Source organism: Pelobates fuscus, chromosome 3, assembly GCF_036172605.1.
Source record: "Pelobates fuscus isolate aPelFus1 chromosome 3, aPelFus1.pri, whole genome shotgun sequence".
Taxonomy (NCBI): Eukaryota; Metazoa; Chordata; class Amphibia; order Anura; family Pelobatidae; genus Pelobates; species Pelobates fuscus.
In genome coordinates, this window is record NC_086319.1 from 325,194,700 (window position 1) to 325,215,705 (window position 21,006).

Below are 21,006 nucleotides of genomic sequence, written 5' to 3' on the forward strand. Positions count from 1 at the left end.
GCCAAACACCAGGAGGGAGTTCAACTGAGTGCGTCTAGCTTACCTACCTACCAAGCCAGCACCTACCGCCCCCGGGGAAACATGAAGCGCAAGTGTATCTGCGAGATCTGCACCTGCGGGTAGGAAACAGCACCAGGAGGGTCTGTGTAATGATGGGGGAGCTGCCAGACAACATTAATTAGTATTAGCTGTCAATGGGCACAGTGTGCTCCTCATAGGGAATACAGTAACTAGAGCTACAGGGGGGGCATGCAATAACCAGGGGGGTTATAATCAAATGGCAACATGTAGGCTTAAGGAAGTCAATTGCAAAAATAAAAAAAGAATAACAAATTCCAGTTTAGCTATATTGGCCTAAATTTTACATTTATACCCATTGTACAGCGCAACAGAATCTGTTGGTGCTTTATATAAAAATTTTTTATTAAAATTAATAATATTACTTGGATGAATAAGCATGATTTATTTTTATATATATATATATATATATATATATATATATATATATATATATATATATATATATATATATACACCCCACTGCAGAATTTGTTGAGTGAATAAGCTTGGTATATATATATATGTCCTATTGTACAGCGCGGTGGAATTTGTTGGCGCATTTTAAATGATAAGTTATATTGTAGAGAGAGAGAGAGCTTGCATCATCAAAATAATAGTGTATTCAAAAAATTGGGAATTGACCAGGGAATTGTAAAGTTTAGACCAACAGTTGGTGATTTTATTTATTTTTATTTTTTTCCAGCTTGGTAATTCTGTTTTAAAATTTGCAGTTCCTTGCAGGGTTATGTGCTAGTTAGACTTTTGAAATGTTTGACCAAAATAGCCCCAAATTCTGCTGCTGTAGCATTTCTGATTTTGTGAGTAAGCCCCATAGTCACAACTTTTCTTTATAATTAATTTGAGATAATGGTTTTTAAACCTGTGCAGTTTGTTTCAGACAAATTCCTTAAAAGTGGCAAACAAATGAAAACTAATGAATTTGGGAAGAATAAAAATAAAACAATGTTGGATACATTCGTTTTCACAAGGATAGCAAATTAGAGACCTATCAATTATCAAGCTATTGTTCCTGTAAAATTTTTAAATTTTCTAATTTATTGTAAAATGTCTCCCTTTTTATAATATCGTAAAGCACTGCAGAATTAATTAGAGCTTTAAAAATGCCAAAATAATAATATTAAGCATCTGAAACAGAAAAATTAAGAAACTTTTTTTCTTTATTTTGACCCTTCAGCTGTTTAGTAGATAGTTCACTAATTTGGAATCTTTATGTGGGATTGCCATAATTAAGGGTACCAAATAAGGGACTCTTATACTAAGCAATTGAAAAGGCAAAATTAAGAAATAAATATTTTTTCGTAAAGGGACACTATAGTAACCAGAACAACTATAGCTTATTGTATTTGTTCTGGTGAGTATAATCACCATCCTATTTGCAATAAACACTGTCTTTTAAGAGAAAAGGCAGTGTTTACATTGCAGCCTAGGAACAGCTCCAGTGGTCACTACTCAGATGGCCACTAGAGGTGCTGCACAGTGTGCAGCACTGATGTTCAGCAGAGGTTCTGAACCCTCCTCATAGGATTGCATTTGGCTCCGGCCCCAACCCCGCCCCCTTGATGATCTCAGCCAATCAAATCAAGAGAATGGGCGATGGGTCTGCGCCACTGTGTACAACAGATAATGATATTAAGTCCAATGGGATCTATATCGTTGTGTCCAAAGTTCTACTTTATACGATATCCAGAAGATGTCAATGACATGGAGGATAATCCAATTTTATAAAAAATAGAAGAGTTCTTACTTACAGTTGACAGAGCTTAAACCAGCTCTGGAGTGAATGGCTTGCACCGGTATTATCCCCGCTTGCAGGATATACGGCAAGTGTCCTCTTCTATGTAGTGGCAGGTAACCAAGTTGGAAATAAAAATGGAAACAATAATGGTGCAGTATGCTCCACACATGCGATAAAAGATATAAAATATAATAGATACACTCACATTCGGTAGAGCTTCAGCTAGCTCTAGTTTGTTAGGCGTGCAGCGGTATAAACCCCGCTTGTAGGATATGGGATGAGTGATCTTGACGCGAATATCAGTAGCTCAGAGAGAGGATAAAATAGCGATAGTGCTCTCAATAAAATCTTTGGTGCTAAAATAAAAAAATAAAATATACTCACAATATATAGGGCAGACTAACTGCTCTATGCAACAGCGTAGGTGGTATAATCCCCACCTAGGATTCTTTGGAGTATTATATCCAGGAAATAAAAATAATAAAAGAAGTATACGGTATAAAATATGTATAAAAGCCAGGTAGTAGTAAAAGATGATGGTTTCAACGTAAAAATGACCAAAATCTTTTTATTAACAGTATATAAAAACAGTAAAAGTATCCAAACACGTTTCACCAATATAAGGCTTTATCAATGGATATGCTTTCTCTTCAATTTTGATGGTCAATCAAGAAGGCGGATCAGGGGCTGGGCGGCGCTGGAAAAAGGCAAGCCACCTAAATGGTAGTTTTAACACCATAGGGTCAAGAACACACATTTATGCACCAAATGCATAAAGAATCGGATTTATGCACCAAATGCATTGAGAATCTTAAAGGAACACTATAGTCACCTAAATTACTTTAGCTAAATAAAGCAGTTTTATTGTGTAGATCATTCCCCTGCAATTTCACTGCTCAATTCACTGTCATTTAGGAGTTAAATCACTTTGTTTCTGTTTATGCAGCCCTAGCCACACCTCCCCTGGCTATGATTGACAGAGCCTGCATGGAAAAAAAAAACTGGTTTCACTTTCAAACAGATGTAATTTACCTTAAATAATTGTATCTCAATCTCTAAATTGAACTTTAATCACATACAGGAGGCTCTTGCAGGGTCTAGCAAGCTATTAACATAGCAGGGGATAAGAAAATCTTAATTAAACAGAACTTGCAATAAAGAAAGCCTAAATATGGCTCTCTTTACAGGAAGTGTTTATGGAAGGCTGTGCAAGTCACATGCAGGGGGTGTGACTAGGGTTCATAAACAAAGGGATTTAACTCCTAAATGGCAGAGGATTGAGCAGTGAGGCTGCAGGGGCATGTTCTATACACCAAAACTGCTTCATTAAGCTAAAGTTGTTCAGGTGACTATAGAGTCCCTTTAAGGTGTCTATGTGTCTTCACGTTTGAAAATGTTAAAAGTGCTGATTAAAGTAGAGAACTGAAGGTATGTAGGACCCAGTAACCTTCATAGTTTGTATACCCTCACCTCTCCCTAATTAAATAATTAGCAGCAGGTAAATTATCAGGTTGCTGATGCCTAGGGAAAAAAAGCGTTTTGTTTGAACTGCTGAGGGCAGGGCAGCAGTGAGCAGTGAAACTTATCAGAGAAAAACTCTATTTTGTTTATTAGGTTAGAATAGTTAGGATCCTTGGATGTTTAAAAGTGTGTTTGTAGTTTATAACTTGTTTTAGTTTCCTGAACACTGGCTCAAATTGAGAATTTCATGTGAACAATAATATTTGTTAATAAACCTAATTCTTAATGTCAAGATATTAAATCATTTTACAGTACATGGTTTTTTTTTTTTTGTTTTTTTGTTTTTCTTTAACGGACTACTCCCATGCATCTGGACAACTTTGATGAAAATTATACCTAGTGATAAAATGACTTATTCCATGAAAAATAAAATTGTCAAGTTTTTGAACAAATATGAGTTGTAAACTAGCTCCACCCCTCCAGTGGTGTAAACGGCAGAGTCATGGAACATTCTCATGGCTGCATAAGTCTATTCTAGGACAATTCTAACCATACAAAAATGCAAATTTCAGATAGAAAAGCTCACCATAGTCTAGTATCTCACCAATAACCTACCTACACTTTAAAGGACAGGCTTTCTAACCATCAGGCAGACGGAAAGGCAGTGGAATGTGCTTCACAGCTGGGTAGCATTGGAGTTGAATTTCCATCACTGAGGGCCCATACCCTCTAGGTTAGAGACTAGCCAGTGAGCCCCACAATAAGGTTCTTTCTGCTCCTCCTTTATGGTCATTATTGCCGCCAAGAACAACAGTATAATTACGCTCACACCCCATTGCATCTTATCTTTCCCATCCAAATTTCATACAACAGTATGCAAGAGGACCTCGTCACTTGTTTATATTGCAAAAAAGCAAGGTCCAAACTTAAAGCGGCACTGTCATGGCCTCATCCGTTCTTCTTTTATTTTATTTATTATTTTTTTTAACCCCCCCCTTCCAACTCCACTACATCCAATTGTTCCCTTAGTCAGTGGTGTATTCTAGTTTCGTGCTGCCCTGGGCATGACAAAAATCTGTCACCCCCCACCCCCTTGATAATTACTCTTCCTAACAGACACACACTGTTGCATACACTGACATACAGTCATTGTCACACACACTTAAACAAAAAAGTGGAAACCACCCAGAATACGTTCGAATATATATATATAAACTAGAATGACCTGTATTGAGGTAGACTCTCCAAGCATATGCTCTGTATAAACAAATCAAATAGCTAACATAGCGTAAAATAGTATATCATGGAGATGTGAATATATATAATATGAATGCACTCACAAACGAATGAGGGAATCAGGCCTTTCACCCACTCAGGGGTACTATGATGAATATGAGATGTGGTATCTTCCAACCAAATATGTAAGATAAAAAAATCAAATATAGTGAAGTACGTTATAAAATAATATATAGCACATTTATTGGTCGCACTTACACTTAAGTAGTATAAAAACAGCGTGTCTCCAAATAATTATGGACTTCTGGGTGATGATATTCCAAAGTATCCACGATAGGAGTCTAGGAGCAGCGATTAAGGTACAGCAGAACATAAAATAAACAATAATAAATATAAAAAAGTTCACAAGGAATAAATCCAACGCGTTTCGTCCGGTAAGATGCTGGACTTCTTCAGGGACACACACTGTTTGACTAATAAACATGTGCAATTAGTTTCGTTCCGAACGTAAATTTGGACGAATTTCGGCAATTCGGATATTCCGAAGTTTGGAAGTGCTGAACCTAATTGTGTGCCCATGCACATCCCTATTACCTATATCCCTAATCCCTCAACCCCTCTGTTCCTGTGTGTCCAACTTGTCTGGTTACAACTATATGTCTGTTGTCCACCCATTGTAAAGCGCTGCGGAATTTGACGGCACTATATAAATATCATAATAATAACTAACACACACTTTTACTGAAACATGCACATTCACAGACATACTCACTCATTCACAGTTACACTCACATTCACTGACAGACACATGCACACTCACTGAGAGACACACACATTGACACATGCACACTCCGTGTCAGACACACGCACACTGACACCCATAACTACTGACAGATATACCCTGACAAGCACACATACACACTCACTGACAGATATATACACTCAGTGTCAGACACATATACTCACTGACAGACATATATACACTGGCTGACATACACATTCACTAATAGACAGACACGCATACACAGACTGAAACACACATACACACACAGAAGCACACTTTCAGTGACAGATGCACTCACTGACAAATACATATATACTCTCACTGACAGACATACACATTCACTGGCAAACACACATATACTAGCTTACATACACATTCACTGACACACACACGCATACACACACTCTCACTGACCGATACACACTCACTGACAAACACTTTTTTTTTTTTTTTTTAGTTGAATCCACCCAGCATCCCTACAGTTGGGAGTGCTGGAGTGGATTATTCCCTGGGGTCCAGTGGAACTGGCTGCAGCATGTCTGGTAGTGCATGCAGGCTCACATTGGAGGGAGCTCTGATCCTCCTGCTTAGCTCACTGTAAAACTGGGAGGAAGTGGCTGTCACTTCCTCCCTGCGAGCTTATATCACAGGGGCTCGGTCGGCTCTTTAAAGGGTTGGCACCTGACTGGGCCCCCTGTTTAGCAATAATTATAGGTGGGGGAAAGGGGCGTGCAAATCATATGAAATACCATGGAAATCACACACACACACACACCTCAGATTGTGTGTGATTTGCGAGATATTACATGTGATTTGCATGTGTCATGGAACTACCGGGAGACTTGGGATGTCTTCCTGTGGATTTTTTGCCCAGACCTAGGTCTTCGGTGCTGCCATATTTGTGTGGGCAGATGGAAGATCTGTGGGACATGTCATCTGCCCACACTAGATAGTGCTCCCTGCCACTCTCTAACCCCCCCCCCCCACACACACACACACACACACACTCCCCACTCTGTAGAAGTCAACATGATCCCCATATTCGCATAAGGGAGATTGAAATCGTACTCCCTATGCTGAAGGTATGGGACATGTCTACTAAATAGTGAGCAATTATTGAGGGTTTTTTTTATTTTTTTTTTTTACAACAGCGAGTAGGGGCATTATGGAGATTTTAAGTTCCCTAATTTACTAAGTAATTATTACGTAGTATTAGTAAAGTAGCCTGAAAGACCAATTTTGGTCATTCAGCTTTAGTAAATAGCTCCCAAATTCTTGTGGGGTTAGGGGACTATCTACTGAGTGACTCAAGAGCATCCCCATCATGGATTGAAAGATGTAGCCGCAGCTCGAACCAAACAAAATGCACTAATTTCGTCCAAACAACGAATGGACAAACTGTACTCATTTTGTTAGGACATAATTTGGTGAATTCACCGGCGCCCTGTGTAAATGACAGGACGTTCGAACCGTGAATGAATCAACGCAAGATCATGGAGGAGAGGTGAGTATTGTGGGGAAATTTCTTTGACCACAGGAAATGGAATGGACTTAACATCTTACTTTGATCAAAGTAGTCCCTACTTTGTCTTATGTTTTAAAGTAAACTAGATCAAATTAAGAAAAGAACAGGTTCTGAGAATGAAAGAGAAACAGAAGGGATTGGGGAAAGGTATGTTCGGCCTTACAGTGCCACTTTAAGGGCAAAAATCTGACCTCAGTTATGTGAGAAAAAAAGTTACCTTAGTCCATTTAACTTGCATATAAGAGAAAAAAAAGGACATCAAAACAGTGCACAGAGGGAAGGACTAAAACATGTTTTGTGCTGACAGGGCACTTCTTCAGAGACGCCTCCCCCAATGTTACCACAGGTTTGAATGGTACAATACTCAAAAGTAACATACCTCAGACACAAAATCCAATAAAACCAGTGCATTAATAAACCGTGAAATCTAAAGCTGCTTTCTCCATGCCAGAGCAGGAAGTGGTATACTTAATAGGGTATATCACCTAAGAGAATAAAATTTGTTATAAAGAGAAAAGACCGATTTAGAAGCTCATTAAAGTGATACAATGTAAGGTTGAACACAAATAATGGAAAAGAGTTACTATAAGCTTAAAAAGCTGAGAATAGAAACACTTGATGTTCAGTTTCAATTGTTAACCAAAATAAAACAATTAAAAGAAACACACGGCTCTAAAAAAATGGTATAAAGGAAGAGAAAATGTAATATAGGGCTGTGCACAATGGGCGTGGCCCCCTATAGCAAGCGTGAAATACAAAATACCAAGTGGTATACGAAGAAAAACAAAGCAGAGCCCAAAAATAAATGTGTGTGTGTATATATATATAAAAAAAAAAAAACACTTTTATTTATAGGGTAAAATAGCACAGTAATTAAATAAAAAAAGAATGCACACCAAGAAACCATAAGGAATCTCTATCTATATTTATTAAATCACTAATAAGTATACAATACTCATACAGCAGTCAGTGACACAATATAGGCTAAAAATAACAAACAATAATAAATATTTACTGCAATTCACAAGCCTAATCGGGCAGAAACATGAATCAAATAAACAACCCCCCACCCCCCCCCAACTTTTCGGCTCCTCCTGGTAGCCTTTATCAAGGGCACTGTAATCCACAAAAAGTCTAAGTTTAAATCTAAACTATACTTAGAGAAAGATCCTTACAACAATAAACAAAGTGGTGTTGGTCTACTAAATCATGCCTTCGGAGTGGAAATGAAATACGAACATCTGTCTCCCATGGTGAGACAATAAAATAGCGTAGATATCCTGCAGGCAATAATAAAGGTAATAGACTTCTAGCCTCTTGTACGCTCACTATCCGAAGTGCAACCCAACAAGTTTAACAATGTATCAATTTAAACAGTCAGGCTGTTAGATCAGGGGCTACAATGTATGTTGCCTGAAATAAATAGTATGATACATTAAAAGAAACATATAGCCAAATGCTGATATAATCAGCCATGATTAACAGAGATATTATTTATTTATTTTTCTATTGTTTTTATTTTTAATTTAATCTTTATTGATTTTAAAAGAAGAACGAGAAATAAGAAAAAAAAAAAATACACTTTTATATAACATTGCTATAAAATTAGTTCAAGAGCTCTTAAATTTAAGAGCAGCATATAACTCCATTTGTGGTTAGAGACAAAAGCCGAACAATTTAGAGGTGTATGTAATTTGATTGTAGCATGCCAAAACCGACGTTTGGGAAGGCCTGTAAAAAAAAGAGAGAAGGCCTGCAAGTGAATTATGTGAGAGGAGCGGTGGGTTGGATGAACCATATGGTATCGGCCCAGTAATAGGGGTGGCCTGTGTTTTTATATGCCAGGTACCCCACCCCCACAATTACAGGCTGCGCCTTTCTTTTTTTTTTTTTTTTTTGTCAATCTTTATTTTATTTGTGCATAGAGAGAACAAACACGTTTGCACTGCCACGACAGCTGGTGCAGACAATTATGCAGTCATAGTTTAACATTGGTTTGGCATTTAGAAACTTTGCACATTTTTTGTTTTTGAGAATCAGAATATGGAACAAGTTGAATATTAAACAATAAGTATAACCAGGTGGATCAATGTTCCGCTTATAAGTGTTAAAGAGAACTTATGTGGAGTCAAAGGGTAAGTTGTGTGTGTTAGAGTAGTAAACATGCCTAAGCAAGTCATAGGCTGCGCCTTTCTATATAACATATTGATAAAAAAAAAGCCCTTCTTATAAAAAGCTGACAAAAGAAAAGCTTCTATTATTTTCAGTTATTGGTGGCATGGAGAAATCAGCAGTAGACCGTTTTTTAAAGGAATACACCAAATTTAAAAAAAAAACAAAAAAAATAACAACAAAAAAAACACTTTTGATTAGATATACTCCCAATGAAAACATGCATGCATTTTTAATTGGGGGTACATATATCTTAAACGGCTTGCAAACGCTGTAAACCTTTTGTCTGCAGTCTTTGAAAGTCCTCCTTTTTTTCCCACCACATATGTTCAGTTTATGCCAGGGAAAAGACCAATCAGAGGATTCTCATTGACAAGCCTTTGATTCTAAGCCATGAGGGAGGGATCGAGGGAGGATGCAGGAGCCAAGTAGGATACCGATATGGTGGACCATGTAAAATGGAGCCCTGTGGGGGCATGCACACTCACAGGCTTACCATGATTTGAGGAAAAAGGCATGGGCACTCTAGAAGAGCACGCCTGTCACTTTGTTTAGGTAAGTGGAGCTAACGGAATAGTAAAATAACCTCTCTGGCTGTTCGATTGATAGCCATGTAGACATTTCTTAATTGACTTACACAAGTGCCAGTTTTACATGGAAATAGATACTTTTATAAAGTGAACTTAAATGGACACTATAGGCAACCAGACCACCAACACGTCCAGCGACACCCAAAACTCCATTAAGGCATTGTATAATGCTTTCCTATAGGGAAGTCCTAATGCAAGCACGGCCATTGCCGTGCATGCGCATTGGGTCTCCCCCGCCAGCTGACTGCATCGTGAGACATCGGCACTGGACCCAGGTATGTTACAGAAGGGGCTATAACAAGTTTGTTTTCCTGGCAATATAGTTTCCCTTTACGGTGAGATACTCCTTACACATAAGTCACTTAAGGATGACGGTGTGGAGTTGTCCTTTAAACATTTAGCTAAAACCTATAAAATAAACATATAAAATAGGGCAGGGATAGGCAACCTTTGGCACTCCAGATGTTGTGGACTACATCACCCATAATGCTGGCAAAGCATCATGGGAGGTGTAGTCCAAAACATCTAGAGTGCCAAAGGTTGCCTATGCCTGAAATAGGGTTTTATTTTAAGACTGGATCATAGCAGTGTGATTAACTTTTTTCTTTTTTTTTCTTTTATTTCTTCTTCTTTACTTACACAAACCGTTCTTTCACTGCATTGTGCATGCCCAAGAAGCATCAGTGATTGCTATGGAATATTGGTAAACAAACACAAACATTTACTTCTTTTCACTTGAAGTCTAAGGGAAGTCGGAGAATGGCTGAGATATCTCAACCAATTCCTGCTGCAAATTATAATCTAAGAAGGTAGAACAGGCCTTGACATATCTGGAGAAGAGATGCTCGCAGAAGATGTTTTTTTTGTTTTTTAGTTGGGTTTTTTTGTTATGTGCATACTCTTAAAATATTAATACAACTAGTTATTTAATTATATCTCCCACAATAAAACTGTTTCAGCATTTTTAACAAGAAAAGATTGATAGTTTGACTTTTTTCTGATCTACATTAACTTGGATGGAGTCAAACCTGTTTCATTTCAGGTAACCTATAATTTGTAAGGTGAATAGTTGCTAGGCATCATTACCCGGATGCCTCTATTGTCTCATATAAACAGTGCTTCATATCTAGGGATACTACATACCGAGCAGCTGCTGTGATTATCCAGCAACAAGGTTTTCCTTCAGAGTTTAAAGGTATTTTATATAAAAAGAGCTAATACAGTTTATCCTTTATAACATGTGGTTGAAATATTAACAGTATATTCTATAAATGTCAATATGACAAACTGAACACGTTATTTGTATGTATCATAAGAGGCAAGTGAAGGGTTAAGGCAATCCTTTCATTAAAACCTTCCTACTTTATAGATATTAGGGGCATATCAGAATACCAGTTTCAATATACTGCAGATTATTTTATTTATACACATAAAGCATTTCTTTATCTTTTCTTAATAAATAGTTATAAAAATATTAATACTGCTATGCCAGGTAGATTTAAATGTAATATAATTAAACCCCAGCATAGTTTCTGCACTAGTGCCATAATCACTTTAATTTAACCGCATACTTTTAAGATCTTTCCAATAAAAAAAAATATAGTGGAACATGTATTTGTACCCGTCATAGCACGTAATCAAAGCACAAAAAGCAATTTAGTTTATAGACTGCTGTTTATAGGTAAGATAGTCCATACAGAAAATTAAATATAGTGAAAAAACATTCCTATGGTTTTTTGTAACAAATCTGATGGCTTTCATAGTAATGCCAACATAGTATTTTTGTCTACATACAGTTTGTGCAGTTACTTGGCCAAGAATCAGTCACTGGGCATACTGTTACATAGTGTTGCTAAAGGAAATGTCTAAATTTGGGTTGACATAATTACACGTTGAGACTGGACAACAAGTCAAGAAAATACTATATTAGGGCTTGTCAAATCCAAGGAGCCATGGCTCCAAGAAATGTTATCTTTAGTGCTTTTCATGAGGAGTTGTTTTTATTTATTTATTTATTTATTTTTTATTTAGAAAATAATATATTTTTTAAAAGATTGTGTCTGTGCGTGTCAGTTTACGGTTTAGTGAATACATTTGTCTGCCACTGCTTGCTTCCTGTATTTCTTAAATGGATATCTTATGTAGAATAAATTCCTCCCAAGTGTCCCACTTTTGGAGGGGCAGACCCTTTACTTGATCCAAATACCCCTGTCTCTATATCCTAACTGGTGCTCCTCTTTATTCTGAAATGTGGTGTGAAGAAGTATACCAATAATGGTGATGATATTGTGCATTTAAACTTTAAGGTAAATGTTGTTAGGAATAGTGTGTGTAAATATAATGCCATACCTTGCAGCATTGGAAGGTGTGATATCGTACTGGAGATCGGTGGACCAGAAGGGTTCAATGCCAATCATGTGGTGGGAAGGAAGGTCTTAATGAAAAAGAGCCTCTCAGGGATGCCCATGTACAGAGCACTGTTAAAGTACTCTCGTATGGGCTTATTTTCCGATATTTATTTTGCAAAGTAAAGGGGAGTCTAATAATGCACTCTTGCTTACTGGGGTTATATTTCTGGTGTTCTCAGAAGCAAGACTTTAGGAAACAATCCCGTGATGGTACACATGAGCCTGTTGGGAAGTATGTATTGCTCGGGTCTTATCTTAAAGGAAAAGTAAAGGCACCCAGACCATGCATCTCAATGAAGATGTCTAGGTGCAGTGGTCCTGTAGTAGAGTTACATCGAATGGTTAAATACACCTCTAGTGACAGTTTTCTTACCAGCCACTTGAGGTGCTTTCGCCTCCAGAACTGAGTTAGACTCAACTCTTCAATCAGATACTGCTCATAGCATTGTACAGCGCTACAGAATCTGATGGCACTATATAAATAATAAAATAATAACAGCAGCATTTGACTGAAGGAGCGTAATGTTTTGCCGCACATTCTCTATGAGAAGCATTAAATTGGAGAAGATTGCAGAAGATGTCAGCAGCATGCTGATAAAGGTAGAGTGAGAGTCATCTCTGCGCTGGAGACGAGGTAACTAATCTTTATTAAATTTTACTTTTTAAATTCCAGAGGGAGATGGAAAGCAACAGAATGGAACTTATAGTCTTGAAAAAGTATTGTTATTTTTGGGACTATGGGTACCCTTTCAATGGGTTATTTGGTTGCATAAATAGATAGCAATATTAGTGATATTTAACTTTTCTACATATGTTCTCACCCACAGGTCATGCTTCTAGCAACACCCATTTAAACCTAATCCTTTTAATCACATTAGAACTGTTCATAAATAATAAAAAAAATTATGACCTTTAACTTTTTGCGGTAGTATTCCTTTAATCTCCATGTGTTGTTGATTTTTGTTTAGCATTTTGTATTTCCTGCTCAATACGAATGCATATGCCATACAATCAAGGTAACATGTTAACCATATATTCTTATAGTGTTGTACACGGAGTGCACTCATTTTCAGTAATATTTTGGGTGTAAAGAAGTTTTCTTAAAATATGCATGCATTATCGCCTATTAAAATTATTCATTCCATGGGCTGGATTCTGCCTATTGCCGTAAATTGCAGCTCCAACTGCCCAAACGTTATGTCAACAAAACATAAATTCCAAGAAACGGTCCCTCCAATTTTATTTTCTTTAGATCTCAGTCATATTTTATTTTGCAATGAACATAAATTAAAAATATAAACCATTGTGAAACCATATTGACCCAATGAATATATACACAAAAAAACAAGGAAAAACCGCACTCCAGGGACTTCTATAAAACAGCTTTTATTTACATGATCCAATAAAATGTCGACATTTCAGCTCCCAACTTTTATCAGGACAAGAAACATATATATAATTATTCTATATATGCACGTGTGTGTACATATATTTGTGTGTTTTATATACTTTGCTTTGTATTGTACTATACATTTTCATTTGCAGGCGCCACCGCTGCCCCCACAACCCTACAATGATTTTCGAGAAATCTGGAAAACCATGTGTTCTTACTGAATATGTAGAAAAATATCCACAGTATGATCAAGTGCTGCCACCAAAAAGCATGAAACCCAAGGAAGAACTCCAAGGAAACCATGGAAGAATGGAAGGAGTCTCAACCTTTAAGTAAGTATAATTTAATAACTGTAATATGAAACATCAAACTAATTTTCATCTGTTTCAACATTTACATACAGGACACCAAAAAGCGAGGTGGGAGAGGAACACTAAGGGATAGGGGAGGGAGGGGAGAGGAACACTAAGGGATAGGGGAGGGAGGGGAGAGGAACACTTAGTGACAGGGAAGAGGACCACTAATGGACAGGAAGGGGAGGGGAGAGGAACAGTAAGGGACATGGAGGGGATCACTAAGGGACAGGAAGGGGAGAGGACCACTAAGGGACATAGAGGGGAGAGTGACACACAGAGGGACATGAGTGGGGAGAAGGACACACAGATGGGCCTGGGGTGAGAGAGAAGCACAGAGGGGCTGGAGATCAAGGGAGACACAGAAGGGCCAGATGATGGAAATACGAAGGGGCTGGGATGAAAGAGACACAGAGGGGCTAGAGAAGAGGAAAAAGAGACAGAGGGGCTCGGGGGAGATACACGGCTGGGGTGAAAGAGAAACACACAAAGGGGGTTTGTAAGTGATACACTAAAGAGGGTAAAACATTTTAAACATGGGATATGAAACAAAAGGCGAGCTAAGAGGCACACAGGTGAAGATGCGTTTTTTTTTTTTGGGGGTGGGTGCCAAAATCATCTTCGCATGTGTACCCAAAAATCCTTGCTCTGGCCCTGTTCATATATAAATATTTTATGTGAAATAAAAAGCCCATATCTCCTGAATAAAAATATATATATAATAAGTGTGAATGAAAGAGGTAAATTGTGGTTAAACAAACATATATCTTAAATTCTAAAGTTTGGTCAGAAATTGTAAAATTGCCCCGTCCTTAAGGAGTTAAACAGATCTTGTAAATAAGATTTGAAACATTTAAACAGAAGTTATATTTGCTTTACTCATCCATATTGATTCATGTCTTGATACATTTAAATATTCATTTTTAACATTCCTACGTGTTTTAGGTCAGATTATCTTCCATATGATGTGCTTAACCGACCAAGACGTCATCAGGAAGTATATCAACCAAAGTCTGGCCACATGGATCATGGGACAACCTATAATAGGGATTTTAATACTTATGAAATACAACCCGTGGCACCAGTGCGTCCAGTCGAAAGACGACAGAATATGGGAAAGTTTGATGGAAACCCTACATATAAAGGTAACTTTACCTGTCTTTAAGAGAAACTCCAGGTTGGAGTTGGCCGCCTAATACTTTTTAATGCAAGGTAAAAATGAGAGAAAACCAAAATAAAACCATAACTTTATTCACTAAAGTGAGAATTCAAAGTGAATTTAAAATTTAAGGTCAAAATAGCTGAACTGAGAAAAAAGTTTCTAAGTCAGCTATGCTTTCAATTCATCTACTGTGGATGTAAATTTGAAATTCACTTTGAAATCTCACTTTAGTGAATGACCCTGTATAAAGTGAACTCACATGAGATCAGGAAGTGTCAGAAAGCTTGTGACGGAGCTCCTGTACTCCGAGCGAGTACCTCCACCCAATCCGCTTCCTAGCCGCTTGTAGGGACCCTGGAATAGTTCTGCCCAGTCACCTAAGACTGGGGTCTCTCAGGAGCTCTTCTACCCTACCAGGCTGCAGCTCTCCTTTCAGGCAGAGATCGTCCCCTCGGCCTATACCGCTGCAGCTTCCAGGCAGATATCTGGAACACTGCCTATAAGGTGATTATAGCTGTTGCCTTTACAAAGGCAATTGCGGCTCTCAGGCCTTGCTCTTTTGATTTATCACAGGGCTAGAGGGACCTGCAGCCAGCAAACAGATCCAAAGACTGTCACTTGGATACCTAAAAATCCACACGGGACACAAGTTCCAAAAGGAACTATCATGCAATACTTAGCATGATATGCTGTGACAAACTCAATAAAATACAATTAACCAAATCATATCCGAAAACATACAGGAACTTATAATAACATAACAACATATTTAGAAAGTGGTGGGGGAGACAATATTAAACACAAAACATATCTCCTGCCTGCAGAATTCACAATATATGCAACCTACCTGAATATGCAAATTGCTGTTGCTAGATCCTTGAAACCAACAAGTGCCGCTATGCAGGCTCCACAGCCAAATCCACCTAGTTGATTTGTAAGCATTAGTAAGACAGGAGAGCACACTAACATTCAACACTAAATAATTCCATTACACACACCCTGCATCTATAATGGACACAGGGTAACTAAAACATAAGAATAGTCCAGAGACCTACAAAAATAGTCTGTTTGAAGCTCCTGGTGATGAGGACTGTCACAAAGCTGTCAGCCAATCCTGATCGCTTTCAGTGAAGTTTTGTGTAGATCCAAGAAACCACTAGACCAGAGGTGTCATGCATACAGCCCTTGGGTCGGAAATGGCTATGTACCCAGCCCACAGTGACAATATTGTTTCTCTGTCTTCCTGCTACTGAGAGTACGCAACAACAACAAAAAAAGTGTTTTCTGTCTCCGCTCTCTTCTTTTTCCCATTGTACTTGGCTGCAGGTCTCACAGTGGACAGTGCTAAGATATAAGTAATGTATTGAATTGTGTTGCTCCCCCTGCCCCTTAACCCCTTAAGGACCAAACTTCTGGAATAAAAGGGAATCATGACATGTCACACATGTCATGTGTCTTTAAGGGGTTAAAGACCGCACAGCACTGCTAGATGCAAGGGGAAAGAGACACAAGGTATAGTCACTAAAGTAATAAATGCCAGGATTTCTAATTGGATTCCGAGTAAATTTCAAAATTTAGGCCCAAATAGCCAATTTACAATTAAGTAAGTTTTTTTGTTCAGATTGGCTATTTTGGGCTTACATTTAAAATTCAGTTTGAATTCCCAGCAATTCTCACTTTAGTGATTCATCCTGACAAATGGAAATGCTCCATTCCTTTGCTGTCTCTCTACTAGACTGCCAGGGATGGGTCCTATCAAGAAAAGGTAGACAAGTGGTGTTGGTCTCATGGAAAGTAAAATGAATAAGCACCAAAACACCTTTAGCTCAATGAAGCAGTTTTGGTGTATAGATCATGTCCATTCAGTCTAACTACTAATTTCTCTGCCATTTAGGAGTTTAATCTAATTCTGTTTATACAGCCTGCTGTTAAAGCCTCATGTTCCCTGTCTATGTCTCAAAGAGCTATTTGAAAAAAACAAACAAAAAAAAAACGTTTCATTTTGAGTCAGATCTTAAAGCACAGTGTGTTTAGGAGTTATAATATCCGGCTCTGGTAATTGATCTACACATGAGATTCCTGCAGGCTCTAGCACACAATTAACAGAGCAGGAGATAGTCTTCTAGATTAAACACACTGTGCAATAACGGAAGCTTACAATTAGATCTCTCTTTACAAAAAGTGTTTATGGAAGCTGAGAAAGTTGTAGGCGGGGTAGGACTGCATAACTCCTAAATGGAATTGAGTAGTGTGATTACATAGACATGATCTATGCACGAATAACACTTCATTATGGTGAAGTTGTTTCAGTGCTTAGAGTGGCATGATGTTTGCTTGTTGGAAAGATATTTTGATTGTGAATGCAAGCCTTAATATACTCGTCATTGTTTTATATATTATTGTTTTTGTTTTTTAAAAGATGATTTCAAAGCATGGGATATCCAAAAAAGGGAACTTGCGAAACAGGATAACGCTTACCAACCTCCAAAAGAGAAGTTTGGTAATTTAACTACCTTTCAGGATGATTATTTTCAAAAGGAACTGATCCCAAGAGAAAGCTACAGACCTCCAAATGTATCTAGACGTATCAACATTCCTTTTGATGGCATTACAAGCCATCATATTTCTTACATACCGTACAAACTGGAACCAAAGCTTGTTAGAGATAGAGAAGAATATAAGCCTAGTAGCCAACCATTTGATGATCTCACCACCCATCGCCTCAATTACAAGGGTGCACTTGGTGAGTTAACAAAGAGCTTTAAACCAGAGCATGGGAAAGTTGGTAGCAGTGCAAGGTTTGAAGGTAGCTCTGAATTTAAAGATAGCTTCCAGCCATGGCTGATACCCACACGTTTTATTCATAAAGGGGAGGCATATATTCCACCTAATACTCACATGGAGTCAGATACTACAACTCATAGAGATTATGTTCAGCACCAGCTAAGTTATGTTGCCCCCGCCAGACCTGTGTCCCATGGTAGAAGAAGTAGTGCACCCTTCCAAGGAAATACTACAATGAAAGATGATTTTAAAGCCTGGGAAGCCCAGCGTCAAGGAATTATCAAGAGAGAGCATCAATTGCCAAATGCTAGTGGAAAATTTGATGGATTAACTACATTCCGAGCTCACTATCAGCCCCATGAGATAAGTCTCACTGAAAATTATAAGCCTTACAACATGGCAGTCCGAAATTCTGTTCCATTTGAGGGTGAAACCATGTATCACTCAGAGTATACAGCCAAAAAGAATGAAATCTGTCCAGCAGTTTATCCATCTCCACCTGGCTATGTTTTTGAAAGTGTTGATAGCCGAGGTCACAAAATGTACCGGAAGACTCTTACTCCAGAAATGAATTCATTTTCTAAGGAAAATGGAAACAAAATGTCTCAAGCTATCGCCGTGATGTCTTAAATGAAGTTAAGAAGAATATATTGTGCAAAATAAATTACAATCTATATTCTGTAGAAACATTTGAATTTTACTAATCATTTTTTCTATTTTCATTTATCATATATATATTTGCTATCTGTATATTCGCAGGGCTCATGGGGGCATGATAATGCAACTTAATATTATATTTTAAATATTATTAGAATTTTAATTATGGCTGATCTGATGACCAAATTTAGACATATTACAATGAATCGGATATTCAATAACTGGCATGAATACTTTCCAGTAAGGCAGTATATATTGTATGTGTATAACAGCAAACAGTCTATCAAAATAGATATGTTTTGCAATTAAACCAAAGTGATTGTCTGAAAAAACAAAATGGCAGTATTTTGCATACATGGGTATCAAAACAAACAAAAAAAGTATTGTAGAAATGTAACTATTTTATTTTCAAAAATATCTGCAAAATTGTTATTGAATCTGCAGCTGGAAATATTTGAGCTATTTTGTTTTTCAGGATATATATATGAACTGTAAGTGGTACGAAAAAGCAACAAAAAAAACAAACAAACTCAATAGTCTGTCACTCATGATTACTTCTTCAACCAATCCACATAAACTTGTACTTTAACCGAAAATTTTAGTTTGTGCTTTACTTCAAAGAAATGATGACATTTTGTATAACTGTAATGTGACAAATCTGATAGTTTCATTCACTTTAGATTAATAACAATCTTTATTATCCTATGATCAAATTTTAACTATCTCAAATAAATTATGACTAACACATTTACTTGATTCTACATCTGGCCATTTTTTTTGAAAATATTTTTATATGTATATTTAATATTTCTGCTAATTGAACAGGTAAAAATGCCACTTGGGTGTCAGTATTGTATGCAGAGACTCCGAGGATGTGCAACATCAATAAACCATTGAAATGTAAATCCTTTAAAGTAGGCCAAATACACCATGCCTGTCATTGCCTTCACCCTGACACACAGAGAGATAAATACCATTGATCGCAGATAGACCATTTTCCAAACCTGTGTTTTTGATAGACAGTTTAATAGAGGGCGAGTGTACGGAAATGTTGTTTCTTTGCTTCGTGGGGTGTAGTCAGTTGCTTTAGTGTTGAAAAAGTATAATTACCTGTCTCCTTTTTTTTTTTTTGCAATAAATGCACTTTTTTTTTTCTCTACAGTAGGCTAATTGTGGCACCATACAACATGCTCCATTTTTTGTACTGTTAGGAAAGGTACACCAGGACTGTTATAAGACAATGGTAGATCAGTGTAAAGTTCATTTTAATAGGGGACCTCATTCAAGTTATAATGTACCTGAAATACATTTATAAGGTGTTCGTAATGCAGTGCACTAGAACACACAGTGTGCTGGTCAAACCTAACTGGAAATAGTAGGAACGCTCTCAGCGTGAAAGCTTTGTGCTGTTCCTATTCTAAATTTTATTTTAGTTGCATAGATTGTTGTTAGTAAGTCACCAAAAGTTACTTACCCCTACTAACAACCCTAAAATGAGAATATCCCTCTTTGTCCATTAGAAATGTTGAGAAGTATGGTGAACTACAATGGTCATTAAGCCCCAGTGGCCTAATGGAGGCTTCCTAAGCCAGGGATTGTGGGTTACATAGAAACATAGAATGTGACGGCAGATAAGAACCATTCGGCCCATCTAGTCTGCCCAATTTTCTAAATACTTTCATTAGGCCCTGGCCTTATCTTATAGTTAGGATAGCCTTATGCCTATCCCACACATGCTTAAACGTCTTCACTGTTTAAGCCTCTACCTCTTCAGCTGAAAGGGTATTCCATGCATCCACTACCCTCTCAGTAAAGTAATACTTCCTGATATTACTTTTAATATAGTCTCCTCCTTTACTGTGTTGATTCCCTTTAGGGTTAGAGTCCCATCTGGGGTGTGCAAGAACTATTTTTCACAATGGACAAGTCCTTCCAAACCAGTATATCATGATGGCCAATGTTATTTTTTGTCAAGAAAACCACTACTCCATGTACGCACGCAGTGATTTCTTTTAAATCGCATTAACCCAGTAAACAATTTGTCTTCACTAGACCCAAAATCACAAGAATTAAAAAATCCCTCTTAACACCCCCTCACTTATACCTAGTATCAAAAACTGCCACCACCAAGGATATGCATAAATGTGGCAGTTAAGGTTACCCCAGCAAATCAGATTTAATAATCCACGACAATACAAATCTGCAAAATATCTATGAAAACTACTATTAAGTAGGTCTCTTCGGGTACAGTGATTCCTATACCAGACAGAGGCAGCACTTAATAAAAGAAAATTGATTAAGATTAAAAATGGTCAAAGTACACACATATAAAATTAGATGATAAACAGTAACATACAACAACAAACATATACAAATAAAAAGAAAATGACTAGAAAATACTTATTACCTACTAACCAGGGGGGCTCCAGCAAGAATAATGGCAACTAACTCAAAATTACATCTGGGCCCTACATACACTAGTCATGTACGTGTCATCAGATTTACCCCTGCTGCATCATCTCAAGCTGCAAACTGGCCCGTTAATCAACAAAGTGCTAAAAGACAAGCTAGTGTTGTGCCAGCAGATGCAAAGTTTGGGATCACTTTGATTACCTCCAACAAGTGTCGGTATGAAGCAAAGATACCACAAATCTGTATTGCTGAT

General features: G+C 37.5%; 1 protein-coding gene across 1 annotated transcript; it reads left to right on the forward strand.

Moving 5' to 3' along the window:
• The first annotated feature begins 6 nt into the window (after positions 1-6).
• SAXO2 (stabilizer of axonemal microtubules 2) lies at positions 7-19,079 on the forward strand. The gene is made up of 4 exons (XM_063445666.1): positions 7-119; positions 13,538-13,717; positions 14,684-14,883; positions 17,320-19,079. Exons 1-4 carry the CDS (start codon positions 82-84, stop codon positions 18,312-18,314), a joined length of 1,413 nt encoding a protein of 470 aa, XP_063301736.1. The 5' UTR covers positions 7-81; the 3' UTR covers positions 18,315-19,079.
• The last annotated feature ends 1,927 nt before the right edge of the window (positions 19,080-21,006 follow it).

Excerpts from the sequence above, each read along its gene's own strand:
- SAXO2 (XM_063445666.1), top strand. The coding sequence starts at position 82 with ATGAAGCGCAAGTGTATCTGCGAGATCTGCACCTGCGG. Across the intron at positions 120-13,537 it reads TGCGAGATCTGCACCTGCGG|GCGCCACCGCTGCCCCCACA; the intron begins GTAGGAAACAGC and ends TTTCATTTGCAG. Across the intron at positions 13,718-14,683 it reads GAAGGAGTCTCAACCTTTAA|GTCAGATTATCTTCCATATG; the intron begins GTAAGTATAATT and ends TACGTGTTTTAG.